Source organism: Dama dama, chromosome 19, assembly GCF_033118175.1.
Source record: "Dama dama isolate Ldn47 chromosome 19, ASM3311817v1, whole genome shotgun sequence".
NCBI classification, from domain to species: Eukaryota; Metazoa; Chordata; class Mammalia; order Artiodactyla; family Cervidae; genus Dama; species Dama dama.
This window is the reverse complement of record NC_083699.1, coordinates 439,377-461,080: the sequence shown is the minus strand read 5'-3', so window position 1 is coordinate 461,080 and position 21,704 is coordinate 439,377. Positions and strand designations below refer to the sequence as shown.

The 21,704-nt window shown below is 37.9% G+C and overlaps 1 protein-coding gene across 1 annotated transcript in view; it reads left to right on the top strand.

The window, feature by feature from the left end:
• LOC133073850 (phospholipid scramblase 2-like) overlaps positions 1-20,122 on the top strand; it is a 45,561-nt gene extending 25,439 nt beyond the window's left edge. Inside the window, exons 4-7 of the mRNA XM_061167841.1 lie at positions 2,134-2,354; positions 7,500-7,661; positions 17,420-17,581; positions 20,063-20,122. Of these exons, the coding sequence (XP_061023824.1) occupies positions 2,134-2,354; positions 7,500-7,661; positions 17,420-17,581; positions 20,063-20,122 (605 nt within the window). The remainder of the gene's footprint in view (positions 1-2,133; positions 2,355-7,499; positions 7,662-17,419; positions 17,582-20,062) is intronic.
• Positions 20,123-21,704: the final 1,582 nt, after the last annotated feature.

Sequence of the window (21,704 nt, the reverse complement as noted above, 5' to 3'; positions counted from 1 at the left end):
AATGTTATACATTAATAGCATCTCAATAAAAATTTAAGAGTATCATTTTCAATAAGCATTATTGAAAATGCATAGTATTGGATATTTATAATGCTCTTGGTTTTGTTGAGATTCTTGAAATGAAGTTTTCTCTCAAAAGGAACTCTTTGATGTTTAATCATTTGTATTCTGATTTTTTAAAAATATGATATTTTAAAGCATATATTATTGAGATTATAAAACCCTCAGACAGATACATATATTATACAGGACTCCATTTATAATTTATGTATAAAAAAGTTATACATATTTGTGAAATATATGTATGTCTTTATCATTAAATATAAATTAAGAAATTTATTGCTTGATAACTCTTCAGTTTTTTTAAAAGGAACGTCTTTAATTTTCTTCTTTTCTTTTTGTCTCTAAATGGAAGTTTACATTATAACCTTAAAAGTAGTATAAAGTGATGATGATTACTCAGTTTATTTTTAGCATACGAGGCTATGACCAGCACTTATTCCTTTCCATATTTCAAAACTTAATAAAGACACAACTATAGATTCTTTGTCTTGTTGTCATTTTGTAAGTAACCAGAAGAAAATTTAAGGTTTCTATAAGCCCTTGGAACTCATTTTAAAGATAAAAAAGATGATATTTGAGATTTTTGAAGAATTTTGAGATTAAGCTGCTTAATGAAACACTTAGGTAACAGATGTCATCTCTTGAATCAATTAAAATTTTTCTCATCAGACGTTGAATGGGAGATAGCATCAAGATGTTTCTTTTAAAGGTAAAATCCTGTCTGAATTAGAGCAAAAACACTTAAGAGAAGGCAAAGTGATAAAGTTTGTGAAGGACATCTCTGACTAATGGTCTACCCACGACAATACAAGAGAGTGGCTTTGGTCCCCGTCCATATCATTTAACCACTTTCAGCCACTGCTTGGTGGCTTCACCGTCCTCTGACCCAGCTTAATGAGGGCTGTGGGCAAGTGGGACCATTCATTGCTCCTTCCTGCCTTTAAGCAAGGGGAGTTTCCAAAGTGTGGTTCAAAGGGGAAGCCCTTTGGGAAGACACCACATGGGTGTCAGTATTCAGAACACCTCTGTTTCCCCCATAGAGACATTAGCCCCCACTAAGGTACACGGTGCACTTAGGAGGCCAGTGGTCTAGACGTCCTGTGACTTGTAGTCTTGGTTGCCAAGCACCTCTTCCCCTTGTTTAATCCCACCTCCCCCTTCTGAACAACGACTGCTGAAATAAACAAGGGTACCAGGGCGGGCTCGACCTCCCCTTCCATTTTCACTTTCTCCCTTTTCACATGTGCTCATTGAGTGGAAGCCCTCTCATACATTCCTCACACAGTACAGAAAGACAAGTGATGCCTCGTTCATAAAACAAAATCTTAAGCCCATTTACTTAATATAATATTGTACGGCACATAAATGTAACAACCATCCTATATTCCCCTCTCTAGTTGAATACATGGACAAGTAGACATTTTCTGCATACACTCAGCATGACTGTGACCATCCCTCACAGCAAAGTCTCCCTTTCTGACGTGGTCCATGGGATTAGGAAGATGTGAGCTGTTTTCTCTTCCGTGTCTCACATAGATACTCATAGATACTCTTACATAGATACTGAATTTCTCAGTATCTTAATACCATTTCCTTCTAGTTTTCTTTGTCTTTTTCTTCCCTCTGCCTAGATCATCTCCGAACACTTTTCCTTTTCCTTCTCACTATTCAAGAAATATAATCTAAAGTAGTGTCTAAAAAATGTAAGTCTAAAATATTTATATTTAAAATTCTTTTAGCACTGGTGATTATGGTTTCCTCTTCCATGGTTTTAGTCATAATAAGTAACGAAACCAATAACAAACATAAAACTAAGAACAGTCTTTGATAGAGAATACATCTGCAGCAGAGGATACTGTTTTATCCTCTGTGTCTCACACGGATTGCTTAATTCACCAGTACCTTAAAACTGCTCCTTCTCTCCTTCCCTTTTTTCTAAAGCTAGTTCATCTCTAAACACCTTGCCCTATGTAATATGAAATATCATCTGATGTAATATCTAAAAATATTTTAGTCTAATCTGTATTTTTAACATGATGATGATTATGGTTTTTTCCTCTATGTTTTCAGTCATTGTACATATTAAGACAAATAACAAATATGAAATCAAGAACAGCCTCGGACAGAAGATTTACTTTGCAGTAGAGGATACGGATTGCTGTACCCGATACTCCTGTGGGGCCTCTAGGCCTTTTACCATGAGGATTCTTGATCTTCTAGGCCGCGAAGTCATAACTCTGGAGAGACCACTAAGACTTAACTGCTGTTGTATCCCCTGCTGCCTTCAGGAGGTCAGTAAGCAATAAACAGAGTACTTTGTAAAGTAGGTCAGCAAAAATTTTCACCCTTTCAGTGAACCTATAGAATCAAATGAGATTTAAAGGAAAAGTGGTCCACCAGCTACTGGTTTATGCTTGAGAGTGAATTGTAGGAAAGAAGGCAGGTGGAAAAGACTGAGCAATTAGCCCCATATTCCAGAGCAGTGTGCCCCCTGGGGGTGAGATCAGAGATCTCAGGGACTAGACTTTCTGATCTTCCGGGAGAGCTGAGAAGGTAGGGTGTTTTTGTCAAGTCCCTCAGCTGAAATGACCATGAGGGCCTGACCAAACCCAGAGGAGGGTTCCACAGAGAATATCTTCAAATGCCACTCCAGAGGCAAGTGAAAAGAAGAGTGAGGAAAAGAACAGACGTATTCATCTCAAAATTCCCCACGCTACAGACAGCTAGCTTCTGAGATATTTCAATTCCTGTGTTTTTCAGTTCTCCATTTGAGGAAAAGTAATACATTTGGGAAAACCACCATATCGTTTGGGTGTGACAGCAATCAAATTCCTTATGATTATACAGTGGAGATGATAAATAAATTCAAGGGATTAGATATGGCAGACAGAGCGCATGAAGAACTATTGACAGAGGTTTGTAACATTGTAAAGGAGGAAATAACCAAAACCATCCCCAAGAAAAAGAAACACAAAGAGGCAAAGTGGTTGTCCAAGGAGGCCTTACAAATGGCTGAGAAAAGAAGAGAAGCGAAAGGCAAAAGAGAAAGGGAAAGATATGCCCAACTAAATACAGAGTTCCAGAGAATAGCAAGGAGAGATCAAAAAAGACTTCCTAAGTGAACAATGCAAAGAAATAGAGGAAAACAATAGAATGGGAAAGACGAGAGATTTCTTCGAGAAAATTGGAACTACCAAGAGAAAATTTCATGCAAAGACGGGCACAATAAAGGACAAAAACAGCAAGGACCTAACAGAAGCAGAAGATATTAAGAAAAGTTGGCAAGAATACAGAAAAATTATACCAAAAAAAATCTTAATGACCCAGATAACCACAGTGGTGTGGTCATTCACCTAGAGCCTGTAGTATGAAGTCAAGTAGCTCTTAACAAGCATCACTATGAACAAAGCACCAGGAGGTGATGGAATTCCAGTGGAGTTATTTTAAATCCTAAAAGATGATGCTGTTAAAGTGCTGCACTCAATATGCCAGCAAATTTGGAAACCTCAGCAGTGGCCACAGGACTGGAAAAGGTCAGTTTTCATTCCAACCCCAAAGAAAGGCAATGCCAAAGAATGTTCAAACTACCATACAATTGCACTCATTTCACATGCTAGCAAGGTAATGCTCAAACTCCTTCAAGGGAGTCTTCTGCACTTTGTGAACCAAGAACTTTCAGATGTATAAGCTAGATTTAGAAAAGGCAGAAGAACCAGAGATTAAATTGCTAACATCCACTGGATTATAGAAAAAGCAAAGGGATTCCAAAATAATATGTATTTCCACTTCACTGACTATGCTAAAGCCTTTCCCTGTGTTGATCACAACTAACTGGAAAACTCTTGAAGAGATGGGAATACCACACTACCTTACCCATTTCCTGAGACATCTCTATGTAAGACAAGAAGCAACAGTTAGAACTGCACATGGAACAACAGACTGCTTCCAAATTGGGAAAGGAGTACGCCAAGGCTGTATATTGTCACCCTGCTTATTTAACTTACGTGCAGAGTACACCATGAGAAATGCTGGGCTGGAAGAAGCACAGGCTGGAATCAATAGTGCTGGGAGAAATATCAGCAACCTTAGATAGGTAGGTAATACCGCCCATATGGCAGAAAGTGAAGAAGAACTAAAGAGCCTCTGGATGAAAGTGAAAGAGGAGAGTGAAAAAGCTGGCTTAAAACTCAACATTCAAAAAATGAAGACCATGGCATCTAGTCCTATCACTTCATGGCAAATAGATGGGGAAAATGTGGAAACAGTGACAGACTTTATTTTTTGGGCTCCAAAATCACTGCAGATGGTGACTGCAGCCATGAAATTAAAAGACACTTGTTCCTTGGAAGAAAAGCTATTACAAACATAGACAGTGTATTAAAAAGCAGAGACATCACTTTGCTGACATACATCTGTACAAAGCTATGGTTTTTCCAGTAGTAATGTACAGATGTGAGAGTTGGACCATAAAGAAAGCTGAGCGCCTAAGAATTGATGCTTTTGAACAGTGGTGCTGGTGAAGACTCTTGAGAGTTCCTTGAACAGCAAGATCAAACCAGTTAATCCTAAAGGAAATCAACCCTGACTATTCATTGGAAGGACAGACGCTGAAGTTGAAGCTCCAATACTTTGGCCATCTGATGCAAAGAGCCAACTCATTAGAAAAGACCCTGATGCTGGGAAACATTGAGGGTAGGGGGAGAAGGTGGTGATAGAAAATCAGAAGGTTGGAGGGCATCAGCAACTCAGTGGGCATGAGTTTGAGCAAATTTGGGGGACAGTGAAAGACAGGGAAGCCTGGCATGCTGCAGTTTATGGTGTTGCAAAGAGTTGGACTTTGATGGACTTATTTGATGGAATATGGACTTAGCAACTGAACAACACTATATCTTTGAGTCCGTGTAATAGGGCTATGCAAGTTTGAGCACCTTCAATCCACAAAGACCAGGTGTTTTTTTTTTTTTCATAGTATTTGACAGCCCTCTGACAGATAACAAGGATCTCAGAGGGAGGTGCCAGGTCACAGAGTGCTTATAGGATGTCGCCCTTTGCTTATGTCTCCACTGGTCTGAGATTAGCACTGCCTGGGCCACTCGGTGATCCATGAGAGCAGAGCAGACAGAGACACGGGCACACAGAGATTTATGTCTAATATTGTACTTATTTTGAAAAGATAACCGAAGTCCATACTGTATTATTTTTTTTCCATGTCATTTAGGAATGACATTCCACATACATTTATTAAGTATAATATCTATAATAAGAGTATCTGAGGAAACCAGAATTTGATGGAATATGCTCTACAATCTATAGAGCTCATTAACATACAATATATTATTGATCTAAAACATCCCTAGGAAGCCCTTAGTTACGATGAGCATACTGGGATACTCTCATAGTGGCCCAACTGTATAGCAGAATGAAGACTCTAGGCCTCGTTTTCTTTCCATCCTAGCACTATTGCCACTTATCTTTGAAAACTGCCCCAGTGATAAGGGCTCTGTCCATATATCTAAACTACTGTTTTTAAACGCGTTTAAAGAAAGAGTTCTGGATACTTTAGACATTTTTTGTAGGTACAGATATTTTAAAATATGTAAGACCAGCAGAGCAGTGCTTCACAGTGAAGACTGTGTATGCAACCTCCCCAAGTTGGTATCTTATCTCTTCCACTTTGCAGCTGGGGAATCGGATATAAGTTAATTAACCTCCCTGTTCCTTAAGTTATCTCTATAAATAGGAATAATAGAACCAACCTTCTAAGAATATAGTGTGAATTAAGTGTTTATAAAACAGTATCTTGCCCTTACAAAGTGAGCAAAGGACCTAGATATTTTGTCAACAAAGACATACAAATGGCCAACCCATATATGAAAAGGTGCTCACATAATTAATCATCAGAAATGCAAATCAAAACCACATCACACTTGTTTGAACAGCTCTTTTTTAAAAGACAAGAAATACAAATTGGTAAGGATGAGAAGAAAAGGGAACCTTTGTGTGCTCTTGTTAGCAATGCAAATTGCCGTTATAGAAAACAGTATGGAGTTTCCTCAGATAATTGAAAAAAAGGACAATTCTAAGATCTACTAATACTACTTTTGTGTATATATCCAACAGATATTAAATCAGGTTTTCAAAGATATCTGCATTCCATGTTAATTACAGCATTATTCATAACAGTAAAGATATGTAGACAACCTAAGTGTTTGTTGACAGATGAATGGATTAAGTATGTGTGTGTGTGTGTGTGTGTGTGTGTATGTAAATAGATCACATATAGATCTATACGTGATATAGATCTAGATCACATATAGATATATAGATCTATATCTATATAGAGAGATCACATTTATATACACATCTGTACATATACACACATTGAATATTATTCAGCCAAAAATGGGGAAAAAATCCTGCCTTTGTGATAATATGTATATATCTGGACGGTGTTATACTACATGAAACAAATCAGACAGAGAAACACAAATACAGTGTGGTTATCACTTAAATGTGAAAAAACAATTAACTCCTATAAATAGATTAAAATGGTGGTTGCAAGGAACTCGGGGGTGAGGGAAATGGGGAGATTTTGGTCATCAGTACAAGTTTCCAGTTATAAGATAAATAAGCTGTAGACCTCTGATGTGTATCATGATGACTACAGTTAACAGTATTAGAGCTGACCTTTGAACAACCAGGGTTTGAACTTCACTGGGCCATTTACACACGCTGCCGCTGCTGCTGAGTCGCTTCAGTCGTGTCCGACTCTGTGCGACCCCACAGACGGCAGCCCACCAGGCTCCCCCGTCCCCGGGACTCTCCAGGCAAGGACACTGGAGTGGGTTGCCATTTCCTTCTCCAGTGCATGGAAGTGAAAAGTGACAGTGAAGTCGCTCAGTCCTGTCCGACTCTCAGCGGCCCCATAGACTGCAGCCCGCCAGGCTCCTCAGATGGATCTCTTTGAATAAGCACATGCTGCAGCACTACCTAATCTGTGACTGGTTGAATCCTCAGATGAAGAACCTTGGATATGGACGGCCAGCCTGCAAAGGCAGATTTTTGACTGTGCAGGATAGGGGTGGGGAGGTTGAGGTGAGGGTCAGGGGAGTCAGTGCCCCTAACTCCTGCTTTGTTCAAGGGTCAACTATATACTGTGTACTTGAAATCTGCAAGGAGAAAACCCCACTACTGACACCAAAACAGGTGGCTGTGTGAGGTGACGGCGGTGTTAACTGAGTGTGGCGGTCAGTTCACAGTTTACATGTGTATCATCATCACATAGTGTGCCTTAGATGTATTACAATTCAGCTGTTAATCACACCTCAGTAGACTTGGAAATAAAGACTGTACTGATGAGAGAGCTCTTATTAGACATCTGATGATAGTGATGACGATGATAATGACATATTACATTTATTCTTTTACTTTTTCAGATAGAAATCGATGCTCCTCCTGGTGTACCAATAGGATATGTTACTCAGATCAGGCATCCATTTCTGCCAAAGTTTAGAATTCAAAATGAGGATAGAAAGGATGTACTAAAAATTATTGGTCCATGTTGTATGTGCAGCTGTTGTGGAGATACTGATTTTGAGGTAAGAGATGTGATAAATTTTGTAACATTGGCTCATAAGAATATCATAATTTTGTAAGATATTACAAACATATTAATAAATATTTGTATACTGATCTCAAGAGGAAGGTAATGTGCTTATATATTTAACTTGGGCTAGAAAGGGGGATTTTGCTCTTATTAAACATCATGATTCTAAATGTGAAAAAAGAGAAGAAACTTATAGTCAAATAAATATAAGCAAAACATCTAACACTTAAACATGGTGTTTTCTAATGGAGGTACTATGTATTATCCATACAAGTGAAAATGCTAATGTTGTCTTCAAAATCTGATTTCAATAAAAAATGTTCCTTTCTCAGTCTGAAACACAGGCTGCCAATGCCCTAAGTCCTCTTCAGAAGCTCTAAAATCTCTGGGTTCCTGTAAAAAGCCCAATTATGCAAAGAGTATCAGAACAAAGATAATGTAAGTTATACTACCCAATTATGCTTTTTATAGTCTCTCCTTTATCTTTCTTTGTATTAAACTGCTCTCTATAAACCATAATATACCCATGTATTTACCACATAGAAGAATTTCATCACAGCAAATTTTCCAAACAGATGAGGCCTAGTCCCATAGTCCAAAGTATTTAGTTGCAGAAGGTTGAGATATTTTATAACCTAATGTCATGATTTTCTTGGAAAATCATAAAATCTGAAACTGATCATAAGCTGAAATCACTCATTTCCATAGAAGGGGCAAAATTCTCCTAACACCAAGCAGGGTTGCCTCCTTATGATAAGATATGGGAATTCTATCGCTGTCCCCTGACTTCCTAAGATTTCCCACTATCCAGTATCTTTCTTTTACATTATCTGGCTGGCTTCCCTAGTCACATAGCTTTTAATTCGTCTGTTAGACTCTGACTATATGAAGATGAATCATTCCCCTAAGAGACATCAGAGTCTACTAACAGATGGATAATTCTAAGAAAACACACACAACATAAAGAGATTTTGTAAAGCTCTTTTAAAGGCATTATGTTCATGCAAACACACACACACTCGCGTGTGTGCACATATCTGTCATTGTTGTTCAGTCACTAAGTTGTGTCCGACTTTTTGCGACCCTACGGACTATAGCACACCAAGATGCTTCCCTGTCCTTCACTGTCTCTCAGAGTTTGCTCAAACTCATGTCCATTAAGTTGGTCAATCCTAAAGGAAATCAACCCTGAAGATTCATTAGAAGAACTGATGCTGAAGCTCGAATACTTTGGCCACCTAATGCAAAGAGCTGACCCATTGGAAAAGACCTTGATGCTGGGAAAGATTGAGTGCAAGAGGAAAAGGGGACGACAGAGGATGAGGATGGCATCACCTATTCAGGGCCTTATTTGAGGAAACTGAGAGACAGTGAAGGATAGAGAAACCTGGCGTGCAGTAGTCTATGGGATTGCAAAGAGCTGGACATGACTTAGTGACTGAACAACAATCCCTGATCATTAGGGATTTTGAGCATTTTACTTTAGATTTACTGGCTACTTGCATTTGCTCTTATTGCTTTGTTTATTAATGTCTGTTTGTCTATTGAGTGGTTTATTTTTTGTCAGTTTATAAAAATAATTTCTGTATCAGCTCAGTTCAGCTCAGTCACTCAGTCGTGTTCGACTCTTTGCGACCCCATGAACCGCAGCACGCCAGGCCTCCCTGTCCATCACCAACTCCTGGAGTTTACTCAAACTCATGTCCATCGAGTCGGTGATGCCATCCAACCATCTCATCCTCTGTCGTCCCGGTCTCCTCCTGCCCTCAATCTTTCCCAGCATCAGGGTCTTTTCAAATGAGTCAGCTCTTCCCATCAGGTGGACAAAGTATGGGAGTTTCAGCTTCAGCATCAGTCCTTCCAATGAACACCCAGGACTGATCTCCTTTAGGATGGACTGGTTGGATCTCCTTGCAGTCCAAGGGACTCTCAAGAGTCTTATCCAATACCACAGTTCAAAAGCATCAATTCTTCTGCGCTCAGCTTTCTTTATAGTCCAACTCTCACATCCATACATGACCACTGGAAAAACGATAGCATTGACTAGACGGACTTCTGTTGACAAAGTGATGTCTCTGCTTTTTAATGTGCTGTCTAGGTTGGTCATAGCTTTCATTCCAAGGAGTAAGCGTCTTTTAATTTCATGGCTGCAGTCACCATCTGCAGTGATTTTGGAGCCCAGAAAAATAAAGTCTGACACTGTTTCCACTGTTTCCCCATCTGTTTGCCATGAAGTGATGGGACCGGATGCCATGATCTTAGTTTTCTGAATGTTGAGCTTTAAGCCAACTTTTTCACTCTCCTCTTTCACTTTCATCAAGAGGCTCTTTAGTTCTCCTTCACTTTCTGCCTTAAGCGTCGTGTCATCTGCATATCTGAGGTTATTGATATTTCTCCCGGCAATCTTGATTCCAGCTTGTGCTTCCACCAGCCCAGCATTTCTCATGATGTACTCTGCATATAAGTTAAATAAGCAGGGTGACAATATACAGCCTCGACATACTTCTTCCCTGATTTGGAACCAGTCTGTTGTTCCATGTCCAGTTCTGTTGCTTCCTGACCTGCATACAGGTTTCTCGATTTGTCTGCTGATTATAAATAGTTTTCAAGGAGTGTTGTACCCTGTGTGTGTGTGTGTGTGTGTGTGTGTGTTGTACTTAGTTACTCGGTTGTGTCCAGCTCTTTGTGACGCTATGGAATTCTCCAGGCAGGAGCACTGGATGGATTGCCATGCTCTCGTCCAGGAGATCTTCCCAACCCAGGGATCAACCCCGCATGTCTTACCGCTCCTGCATTGGCGGGTGGATTCTTTACCACTAGCGCCACCCGGGAAGCCCACATAGAAATTTTATATCTATTAGTACCATATAGGAGCAAACTTTATTTTCCTGCAGTTCTAATTCTTATTTATTTATTTGGCTGTGCCAGGGCTTTAGCTACAACATGCAGAATCTTCAGTTGTGGCATGCGAACTCTTAGTTGTGGCATATTTCCTGACCAGGGATCAACCTGTGCCCCTGCATTGAGAGTGTGGAGTCTTAGCCACTGGACCACCAGGAGAATCCCAAGCTTTATTTTGTTTCAATGGCCAGACAGCATGTCATCAGACGTTATTAAGGAAACTATTATTTCCTTGCTGAATTAAAATATCATGCAAACATTAAACATTAATTTACCAAACATTAAATTCCTACATATAATAAAATCTATTTCTAGATTCACTCCTCTGTTGTACTGACCTGACAATCTGATTTTACAGTAGTGCCTTATGATATAATTATGGTGACATAATATGTCCTCTTTCAAGTCATACCAAAATGATCACTCAATATTCTTCTTTGATAGTATTTTCTTGCTAATATCTAGTATTTGCCTTCACATGAATATTAAAGTCATTTAATTTTTCATAAGTTAGAATCTAATCAGGATTTTTTTAAATCTGTTTATCATTTTTTAAATTAACATATTTATGATGTTAAAGCTGCTCCATCCAAGAAGTATTCACTCATATCTTGTTTTATATTTTTCATAAGAATATATAGGTTTCTTCATATAGAAACTTTGTGTTTTATTAAGTTTATTTGTAATTTATACCATTATCACTGTTAAAAATAAGTGCTATTATTAATTGTGAGAAAAGCTATTTATTTTTATTTTTTATCCAGTCGTATGACTATATTATAATATTAAACATAGGTGTTTCTGCTTTATTTATTTAACTTTCTTAGGTATAATATCACATTTCAAATGACATTATGGTAGCTCTTCTAATGCTTCTATAGCAATTGGCTCATTTTTTTTCCAGCCTTCCTACAGGTCAAAAATTCCAATGATGATTACAGTAAAACAATAACTATCAATTTGATTACTTCAGTTGAAACAGTGAAAAATATTATACTTTAGAAATATACTGCTATGATCTTTCATACCATTTTACTATCCCTACGTTGCTTAACATAGCACATACTTTGCAAGGTTGTTATGAGCATTAAATTGTAAAGACTTTGTATGCCATGACTGTACTAAATGTTATACATTGTATTAGTAAGTAATAAAATATCTTTCACAATCATTGATGTGATCATTTGCTTATAATTTATAATTTTTAAAGTATTTTACACTTTATTACAGTGCATTGTTTGCTAGGTTTATGTGCTAATGTTCTATTTGGATTTTTATTTATATTTACATTATATTAATAAGTGATTTACAATTTTCTTTTTAGAATATATTTATCAAATACTGGTATTAAATTTATGGATTTATAAATTTAATTCAAATATAATATACCATAATTCGATTTTTTATCCATATATCTGATACCAAATGTATGTGTTTTTTCTCTCACATGAAATAGTTATCCTATTCTCTGGACCCCAGTTAGGTGTGCAACTTAATTCAATTCTGACACTAGCTAACTGGAGTTGATGTAGATCCCACAATGACTTCAGATGCTAATTACAAGTCTCAAACCTACTGTACTTCTGACCTACTAGCCATCAATCAGGGATACCCACAATTCCCTCCTCAGGTTCAATATTTTGGTAGGATAATCACAGCACTAGGAACATATTTTACTCATGCTTAACGGTTTTTATAAAGGATATTGTGAGACACAGATGAGCAGGAGGATGAAGTAGTACACGGGCACGGTCTGGAGGGGTCCCCCGCACAGGGGTGTCGTCCCCAGCCTGGAAGGTCTCCAGTCTGGAGGGTCCTCTGCACAGGCGCTTTCACCCCCGTGGAGCTGCGCTGTGCCAGCCTCCCAGCCCGGGGGTGTGTTCCCCAGCCTGGAAGGTCTCCAGTACTCAACTGTTTACTGAGCATTTATGAAGGCTTCACTGCATAAGCATGATTTATAGGATCACTGGTCACTGATGGATAAATCAATCTCTCGCTCCTGTCTCCTCCCCAAAGGTCAAGGCAGGAGTTCAGGGTGCCAAATTTCTAATTATTGCTTGGACTTTCTGGTGACCAAACCCCAGCTCAGCTGGTAAAGAATCTGCCTGCAATGCAGGTGACCCTTGTTCAATTCCTGGGTCTGAAAGATCTGCTGCAGAAGGGATAGGCTACTCACTCCAGTATTCTTGGACTGCCCTGGTGGCTCAGCTGGTAAAGAATGGGCTCAAACCCTGGATTGGGAAGATCCTTTGGAGAAGGGAATGACTACCCACTCCAGTATTCTGGCCTGGAGAATTCCGTGGACTGTATAGTCCATGGGATCACAAAGAGTCGGACATGACTAAGCAACTTGCACTTTCACTTTTCAGGGCCCACAGCCACCAATCATCTCGTTAGCCTAGAAAATTTTTATTCCTCAGAAGATTCCAAAAGTTTTAGCAAATGTGTGCCAAGAACTTGGGACAAAGAACACATATTATGACAAAAGACTCTCCTATAATCCCTATCAATCAGAAAATTACAAGGGTTCTAGAGCTCCATGTCAGGAACCAGGGACAAAAAAAAAAAAAAAAAAAACTAAATATGTATTTCTTCTTATGTCACAAATACTAAAGAATAACTTCAGGGTTGAAATAACTTTATGATAAAAATTTTCTCTTCTTAGAAGTTTATCTAGAATTTAGCTAAAAGTTGTCTGGTCCTAATAACTTTCCAGTTGGAGGTCATTATTCATATTTCTGATGTTTTTCATTCAAAAATATTGTATTTTTATTTTTTACATGAATCTTGGTAGAGTTTAAAATTTCCTGCTATAGGAATCAAGAAGGGGAAATGTTAATATCTAATAGTAAGATTTTGGTGGCAGGTAAGTTATTTTCTGTGTTTTCAAAATTTTTAAATATTTCAAAAATAAATTTTAAACAAAGATTTCTTTACAAGATACATATGCTTAAATGACAGCTACTAGCAGATTAAGAAATGAAGGTGTGCAAGAGATTTGTGTTAATGTTTTGTCACAATAATGTTATGTAACATATAACCCTTAAAGTTAACTGACTTAAAAATAGGCATTTATTCTCATGGCTAAGGGTCTGGGGTATATACCTAGGCTCAGACAGATGGCCCTAATTTTGGCTGTAAGTTGGCTTCAGGTCTGTTCCAGATATGTTCATTCTAGAGCTGCTGCAATACCAGCTGCCTCGATCATGCTTTTCTAGTGGCTGATCACTGGAGAGCAGGACCAAGATCAAACCATTCAGCCATGTCTGAGGTCTTCGCTGGTGTCACATCCATTAACCCTCCATTGGTTAAACAAGGAACATGGTCAAGTCCTAATTTCAATGTGCATGGAAGCATACTGGGTTTACAGAGGGAAGGCACTGAAATGACTATTTGACGAACAGTAATTCAGGCTATCAGAATTCCTCAGTTGCTCAGCAGTAAAGAATCTGCCTGCAAAGCAGAAAATGCAGGTTTGATCCCTGTGTCAAGAAGATCTCCTGGAGGAGGGCACGGCAACCCACTCCAATATCCTTGCCTGGGAAATCCCACGGAAGAGAGGAGCCTGGCAGGGTTCATGGGGTCAAAGGAGTCAGACACGACTTAGCAACTAAACGACAACTTCATGTTATCACAGTGTTCATATTAGAAGTTTAATACAGATTTTTAGAGAACTTAACCAACCATATCCAAATAAAACACTTCAGTGGTCCCATGTTATGGAACTGGTCCCAGCCTGAGTTAGAGCTTCAAAGGTTACGCCAGCACACACGGTAGCTTGTGCATATTTGAAAAGGACATTTCTCTTCCTGGTTTGACACAGCTCTTCCTATATATACCCTGGCAAGTGCACTATATGCCCTCTTGGTGAGGCACATTTCTGTGGCAACAAGCTGTTCAATTCTCTACCATGGCCCTTGGCTTTCCTCGAACTGTAAAAGTAAAAAATTTTTATTGAGCTTCTTTGTTTCATACACTTCCGCTTTTGTTGTCCCCCATCTCCTCCTGTTGTCCAGACTTATTCCAAGCTTTGAGCGGGAGCAACACAGTTCAGTTCAGTTCAGTCGCTCAGTCAAGTCCTACTTTTTGGGACCCCATGGACTGCAGCACCTCAGGCCTCCTTGTCCATCACCAACTCTAGCAGCTTGCTCAGAATTCATGTCCATCGAGTCATTGAAGCCATCCAACCAATCTCACCCTCTGTCCTCCCTTTCTCCTCCTGCCTTTAATCTTTCCCAGCATCAGGGTCTTTTCCAATGAAGCACTTCTTCACATCAGGTGGCTAAAGTACTGGAGCTTCAGCTTCAGTATCAGTCTTTCCAATGAATATTCAGGACTGATTTCCTTTAGGATTGACTGGTGGGATTTCCTTGTAGTGCAAGTGACTCTCAGGAGTCTTCTCCAAAACTACAGTGCAAAAGCATCAATTCTTTGGTGCTCAGCTTTCTTTGTGGTCCAACTCTCACATCCATACATGACTACTGGAAAAACTATGTTTGACTAGACGGACCTTTGTTGTCAAAGTAATGTCTCTGCTTTTTAATATGCTGTCTAGGTTGGCCAAAGCTTTTCTTCCTAGGAGCAATTGTCTTTTAATTTCATGGCTGCAGTCACCATCTGCAGTGATTCTGGAGCCCCCCAAAATAAAATCTGTCACTGTTTCCACATCTATTTGCCATGAAGAGATGGGACCAGCTGACATGATCTTCATTTTCTGAATGCTGAGTTTTAAGCCAGTTTTTTCACTCTCCTCTTTCACTTTCATCAAGAGGCTCTTTAATTCCTCTTCGCTTTCTGCCATAAGGGTGGTGTCATCAGCATATCTGAGGTTATTGATATTTCTTCTAGCAATCTTGATTTCAGCTTGTGCTTCATCCAGCCCAGCATTTCACATAATGTACTCAGCATATAAATTAAATAAGCAGGGTGACAATTTACAGCCTTGATGTACTCCTTTCCCAATTTGGAACCAGTCCATTGTTCCATGTCCGGTTCTAACTGTTGCTTCTTAGCTATATACAGATTTCGCCGGAGACAGGAAACATGGTCTGGTATTCCCATCTCTTGAAGAATTTCCCACAGTTTGTTGTGATCCACACACTCAAAGTCTTTGGCGTTGTCAATAAGGCAAAATAGAAGTTTTTCTGGAATTCTCTTGATTTTTCTATGATCTGACAAATGCTGTCAATTTGATCTCTGTATCCTCTGCCTTTCTATATCCAGCTTGAACATCTGGAAGTTCTGGGTTCATGTACTGTTGAAGCCTGGCTTGGAGAATTTTGAGTATTATTTTTGCTAGCGTGTGAGAGGAGTGCAATAGTGCCGTAGTCTGAACATTCTTTGGCATTGCCCTTCTTTGGGACTAGAATGAAAACTGACCTTTTCTAGTCTTGTGGCCACTGCTGAGTTTTCCAAATCTGCTGGCATATTGAGTGTAGCACTTTCACAGCATCATCTTTTAGGATTTGAAATAGCTCAACTGGAATTCCATCACCTCCATTACCTTTGTTTGTAGTGATGCTTCCTAAGGCCCACTTGACTTCACATTCCAGGATATCTGGCTCTAGGTGAGTAATCACCCCATCATGGTTATCTGGGTCATTAAGATCTTTTTTGCATAGTTCTGTGTATTCTTGTCACCTTTTCTTAATATCTTCTGCTTCTGTTAGGTCCCTACCATTTCTGTCCTTTATTGAGCCCATCTTTGCATGAAATGTTCCCTTGGTATCTCTAATTTTCTTGAAGAGATCTCTAGTCTTTCCCATTCTATAGTTTTCCTCTCTTTCTTTGCACTGATCACTGAGGTAGGCTTTCTTATCTCTCCTTGCTATTCTTTGAACTTTGCCTTCAGATGACTATATCTTTCCTTTTCTTCTTTGCCTTTCCTTTCCTTCTTTGCCTTTCCTTTCTCTTCTTTTCTCAGCTATTTGTAAGGCTTCCTCAGACAACCATCTTGCCTTTTTGCATTTCTTTTTCTTGGGGATGGTCTTGATCACCACCTCCTTTACAACGTCACAAATCTCTGTCCATAGATCATCTTGCCTTTTTGCATTTCTTTTTCTTGGGGATGGTCTTAATAACCACCTCCCCTACAATGTCACAAATCTCTGTCCATAGCTCTTTTGGCACTCTGTCAGATCTAATCCCTTGAATCTATTTGTCACTTCCACTGTATTATCATAAGGGTTTTGATTTAGGTCATATCTGAATGGTCTAGTGGTTTTCCCTATTTCCTTCCATTTGATTCTGAATTTTGCAATAAGGCATTCATGATCCCATCAAGTTACTTATTGGTTACTTTACTTCAATCAAAATTGCCAGTCTTCTTTTGCAGCCTCTTGGCATTTCACATTTTCCTACTGACAGTGGGCGATAATGGGGCCTCGCATCATGTTTAAAGACTTAGCCTAAGTCAACTGTTTGTCTCTGTCTTAAAACTCAATTCAGATGGGAATTTCATGTATGACCTTCCTGATGGCTTCTAGAAATTTCATCAAAGAAACATTTCACTCACTTTATGGCGGTATCTTTTCTTGTTTAACTTTTATTTGGGATCAATTCCAACTCATTTATTACTGTCTTAATGTAAAATAAAAAATATTAAAATATTTTAGCAAAGCTACTTTCATATAAGTTCTTTATAGCAAAGAAACAGTTTTCTCAATTATCTGTGTGTGTGTGTGTGTATATATATATATGAATCTATATGCATCTAATAAGTGATATAATTTTTAAAGTTTGTTATGTCCCATAAGGTTAATACAGTATTTGTTATATTCCAAGTTTACAGGTAGTTTTATTTTTATTTTCTAGAATTCTTTAAGACTTTCTTCTTTTCTTCCAATCTAGATTAAATCTCTTGATGGAAAAAATGTGGTTGGCAAGATTTCTAAGCAGTTTACTGGAATTGTGAGAGAAATATTCACAAGCTACAGTAACTTTGACATTCAGTTCTCTTCAGACATTGATGTGAAAATGAAAGCTGTGATACTTGGCGCATGTTTCCTCATAGTAAGTTTATTCTTGCTGAACTTCAGTATAGGTGATTTTTCTAGTATCATTCTGAAATTACTTACTAAATTTCACATTTTAAAAGTGATCTTAAACTCACAGATTCTATTCAAAGGGGTGACATTTTATCCTTGCTCTGATATTTCATTTTATCCTGATACTGTGGATTCATAGGTGACTAGCTTTCTCTGGAAAGTCAACTCAATTTCATATGTCAATATATGGGCTTTATGTATTAAGGAGAGGCCCTGGTCTTTGGGGCTTGTATTAAAAAAAAAAATTAAAATTCATGCTTTGAGGAATACTTTAAATAAGGGCTTAAAATGGCATAAATTCAGTGAAATAGGGCAAATTCCTCTTGACTCACTATTAAATAATCTAGTGTAAATTGTAATCTGCAACAAGAGTATATTGTCAATTAAGCAATTAGATAAAAGTGCAAATTGAGAGGAAATACATGGGATAGAGCAATGACTCTGAACTTGTCTTCACATTAAATCACCTAGAAAAATTTCAGAAACTCCAAGTACCAAATCATACCCTGAGTTCAATTAAATCAGAATTTCAGAATCAGAAGTTTTGTATGATTCTATATCCAGTCAAAATTAAAGATATCTGAGACAGAGTAATAATTTTTACCCTTAATGACTCAATGGACATGAGTTTGAACAAGCTCCGGGAGATGGTGAAGGACAGGGAAACATGGCAAGCTGCAGTCCATGGGGTTGCAAAGAGACAGACATGACTAATCGACTGAACACCACCACCAGGGAAATCCAGTGGTATGATTAAGATGTGAGCTAACCTGCCTCTAAAAGACTTTTAAGGATTAAGCAACACTTTCTACAGATTGGTAATTCATTGAAAATGGTTTTGTTAATTGACTGGTTTTAAATAGGCATAATAGGCTATTATTTAAATAGGCTGACTTTATTTTTCTGGGCTCCAAAATCACTGCAGATGGTGACTGCAGCCATGAAATTAAAAGTCGCTTACTCCTTGGAAGGAAAGTTATGACCAACCTAGATAGCATATTAAAAAGCAGAGACATTACTTTGTCAACAAAAGTCCGTCTAGTCAAGGCTATGGTTTTTTCAGTGGTCATGTATGGATATGAGAGTGGGACTATAAAGAAAGCTGAGTGCCGAAGAATTGATGCTTTTGAACTATGGTGTTGGAGAAGACTCTTGAGAGTCCCTTGGACTGCAAGGAGATCTAACCAGTCCATCTTAAAGGAGATCAGTCCTGGGTGTTCACTGGAAGGACTGATGTTGAAGCTGAAACTCCAATACTTTGTCCACCTGATGTGAAGAGCTGACTCACTGGAAAAGACCCTGATGCTCGGAAAGATTGAAGGCAGGAGGAGAAGGGGACAACAGAGGATGAGATGGCTGGATGGCATCACCGACTCGATGGACATGGGTTTGGGTGGACTCCGGGAGTTGGTGATGGACAGGGAGACCTAGTGTGCTGTGTTGTGGTTCATGGGGTCGCAAAGAGTCAGACACGACTGAGCGACTGAACTAAATTGAACTGAAACAGGCATAAATAAAATAGCTATAAATCCAAATTTTAGAAATATAAATCCTGTTGTCTATGTGAACAATGAATTTGAGGGGTAAAATTACAATAGTATAATTACTAGTGACTTGCAACAAGTATTAAATTATTTCTATTAAAGGAACAAAGAAAAATAATAGATGTGAGAGAAATAAATTTCATAGGATTTGGCTAAAGTTATAGGGAAGGGAGTTCTACATAGACACTGATGGACTTGAACAACCTGGAAAACATAGTAATTAAATTTGGAAGACAAATCATGAAACTGACACAAAAACTTCTAAGGTGCATTCTGACTCTTTAGATGGCCATCATTTTTATGGGGAAAAAAATCTAAAAATTATATATGCAATGCTCATCACAAGTTATACTGCAAGAGAAGGACTACAAAAAATTGGGGAAGAAAAACTGAAAGAAGATTTAACGGAGACTATAAAAAGTGAAATGTAGAGAAATTGCATGTGCATGCTCAGTCATGTTCAACTTTTTGTGATTCTGTGGACTCTAGCCTCCCAGGCTCCTCTGACCATGGGATTTTCCAGGCAAGAACAATGGGGTGGGGTGCGATCTCCTACTCCGGGAGATCTTCCCAACCTAGGGATCAAACCTGAGTCTCCTACATTTGTAGGCAGATTCCTTACCACCATGCCACCCAGGAAGCCACATAGAGAAATTACCAAAGAGTAATTAAATTCATGCAGGTATCAACAGATGAATGAATTATAGGGCGTAACTGATATTAAAATAGAAAGCTGGAGGTACACTTATGCAGCCATAGACTTCACCTGATTTATTGTTTATAGTTAATTTTTCTTGTTTAACAGCTATATTAGTGTTTTATCAGATCCCATAGAATTTCTGTACCAGAGAATTATACATGTTTTGCTTCTGAATATTCTTCTCTGCATTTTTTAAATTTAGGACTTCATGTTTTATGAAAGAAAGAGATGCGCTAAGTTTTTGGCACTAACACCTTTTTAGCAAGCTCACAAAAGTCTCTCATAAAAGAAAATTTGGTATCTATACTCAGTGGGACCATGTAAACGAAAACTCAGTGTTTTTTACCTTTAAAGTATTATACCATGTCTGAAATCCTCTGTGAATCCTGTGGTCCAGGTATGTGCTTTTATGTCAAAACTATATAGTTTATTTTCTGTTCACTGACTTATGGTTTTACACATTTTCTTTAAACATTCATCATATATTTGAAAGAAACTATTTTGGACATTTTACCTTTAGACATGAATCTTTTTATGAAAAACTGCTTTGAATTATAGTCTGTTTTTTCCATTTTATAGCAAAAATTAAAGACAATTATAATATGAAATATTTGTAATTAAATCTAGTTTTTTATATGCAACAACTAATGTTACTCTGCAAATACTGTATATTCAAAAGTTAACATTAATATATACTAAATTTCCTTTATAATTATGTTTAAATAATACTTAATATGCATATTATTAAGGAAAAGTAAAATTTGTTTTATAGCAGTTTTATTCACTTTATATAAACTTCACCTATAATCTAACTTGTTACTATAAATAAGACATCAACTGGAATATAAATTACCAATTTTTAACAGTTTTCAGTACAAAGAAAGATATGACTCTTTCCCAAGCACAGATACATTAAAAAAAAATCTCATTCACTAGAACTAGGGTATTATTACAATTTTTGGCATAATTATTAATATGTAATTATTACCTCATATATTCTATCATCCATTGAACATAGTAATTCTGAGATCACTTTAGGTGTTAAATGACATACATATTCCTTCACAGAACATAAACTTCTATAATGGTATATTATTATTTATACCAATAGTCAAAATAACTGATAGAAAATTCTTTGCAGTTCTTTGCAAAATTCTTTGCAAATTCTTTGCAGTTCTAGTCAGTTCTTTGCATCAGGTGACGAAACTATTGGAGTCTCAGCATCAGCATCAGTCCCTAGCTCCTAATATTGAGACCTTTGCGATGGCAGACGGAGACAATATTTATTTGCATATTGATATTTTTATTTTTTAATTTTATTTATTTTTTTTGCATATTGATATTTTTAAACAAATTGTAAACACTTTATTCAGGTGGTACTCTGAGCCCTGTACATTTACCACTCATTCCCTTTTGCTCCTTTAAAAGGAGCAAAAGCATATGATACCATTAATAAAACAGATACCAGTACTGGAAACTAGGATTTCTATATGTCAGAAAGTTAGAAGAATTTTTATATCCTGTTTTGTAGAGAAAATTGAATCCAGAGAGAGGAGAGGTCCAACCCACAATTTACCTAATAGAAAGGAAAAGTGTGCTGATTAAGAAATAAGAGATTAGGATAAGAAATGAGATCATCCTCAGGAGACCTACAACATCCCTCAGTTCAGTTCAGTCATTCAGTCATGTCTGACTCTTTGTGACCCCATGGATTGCAGCACGCCAAGCTTCCCTGTCCATCCCCAACTCCTGGAGCTTGCTTAAATTCATGTCTATCGAGTCAGTGATGCCATCCAACCATCTCATCCTCCGCTGTCCCCTTCTCCTCCTGCCTTCAATCTTTC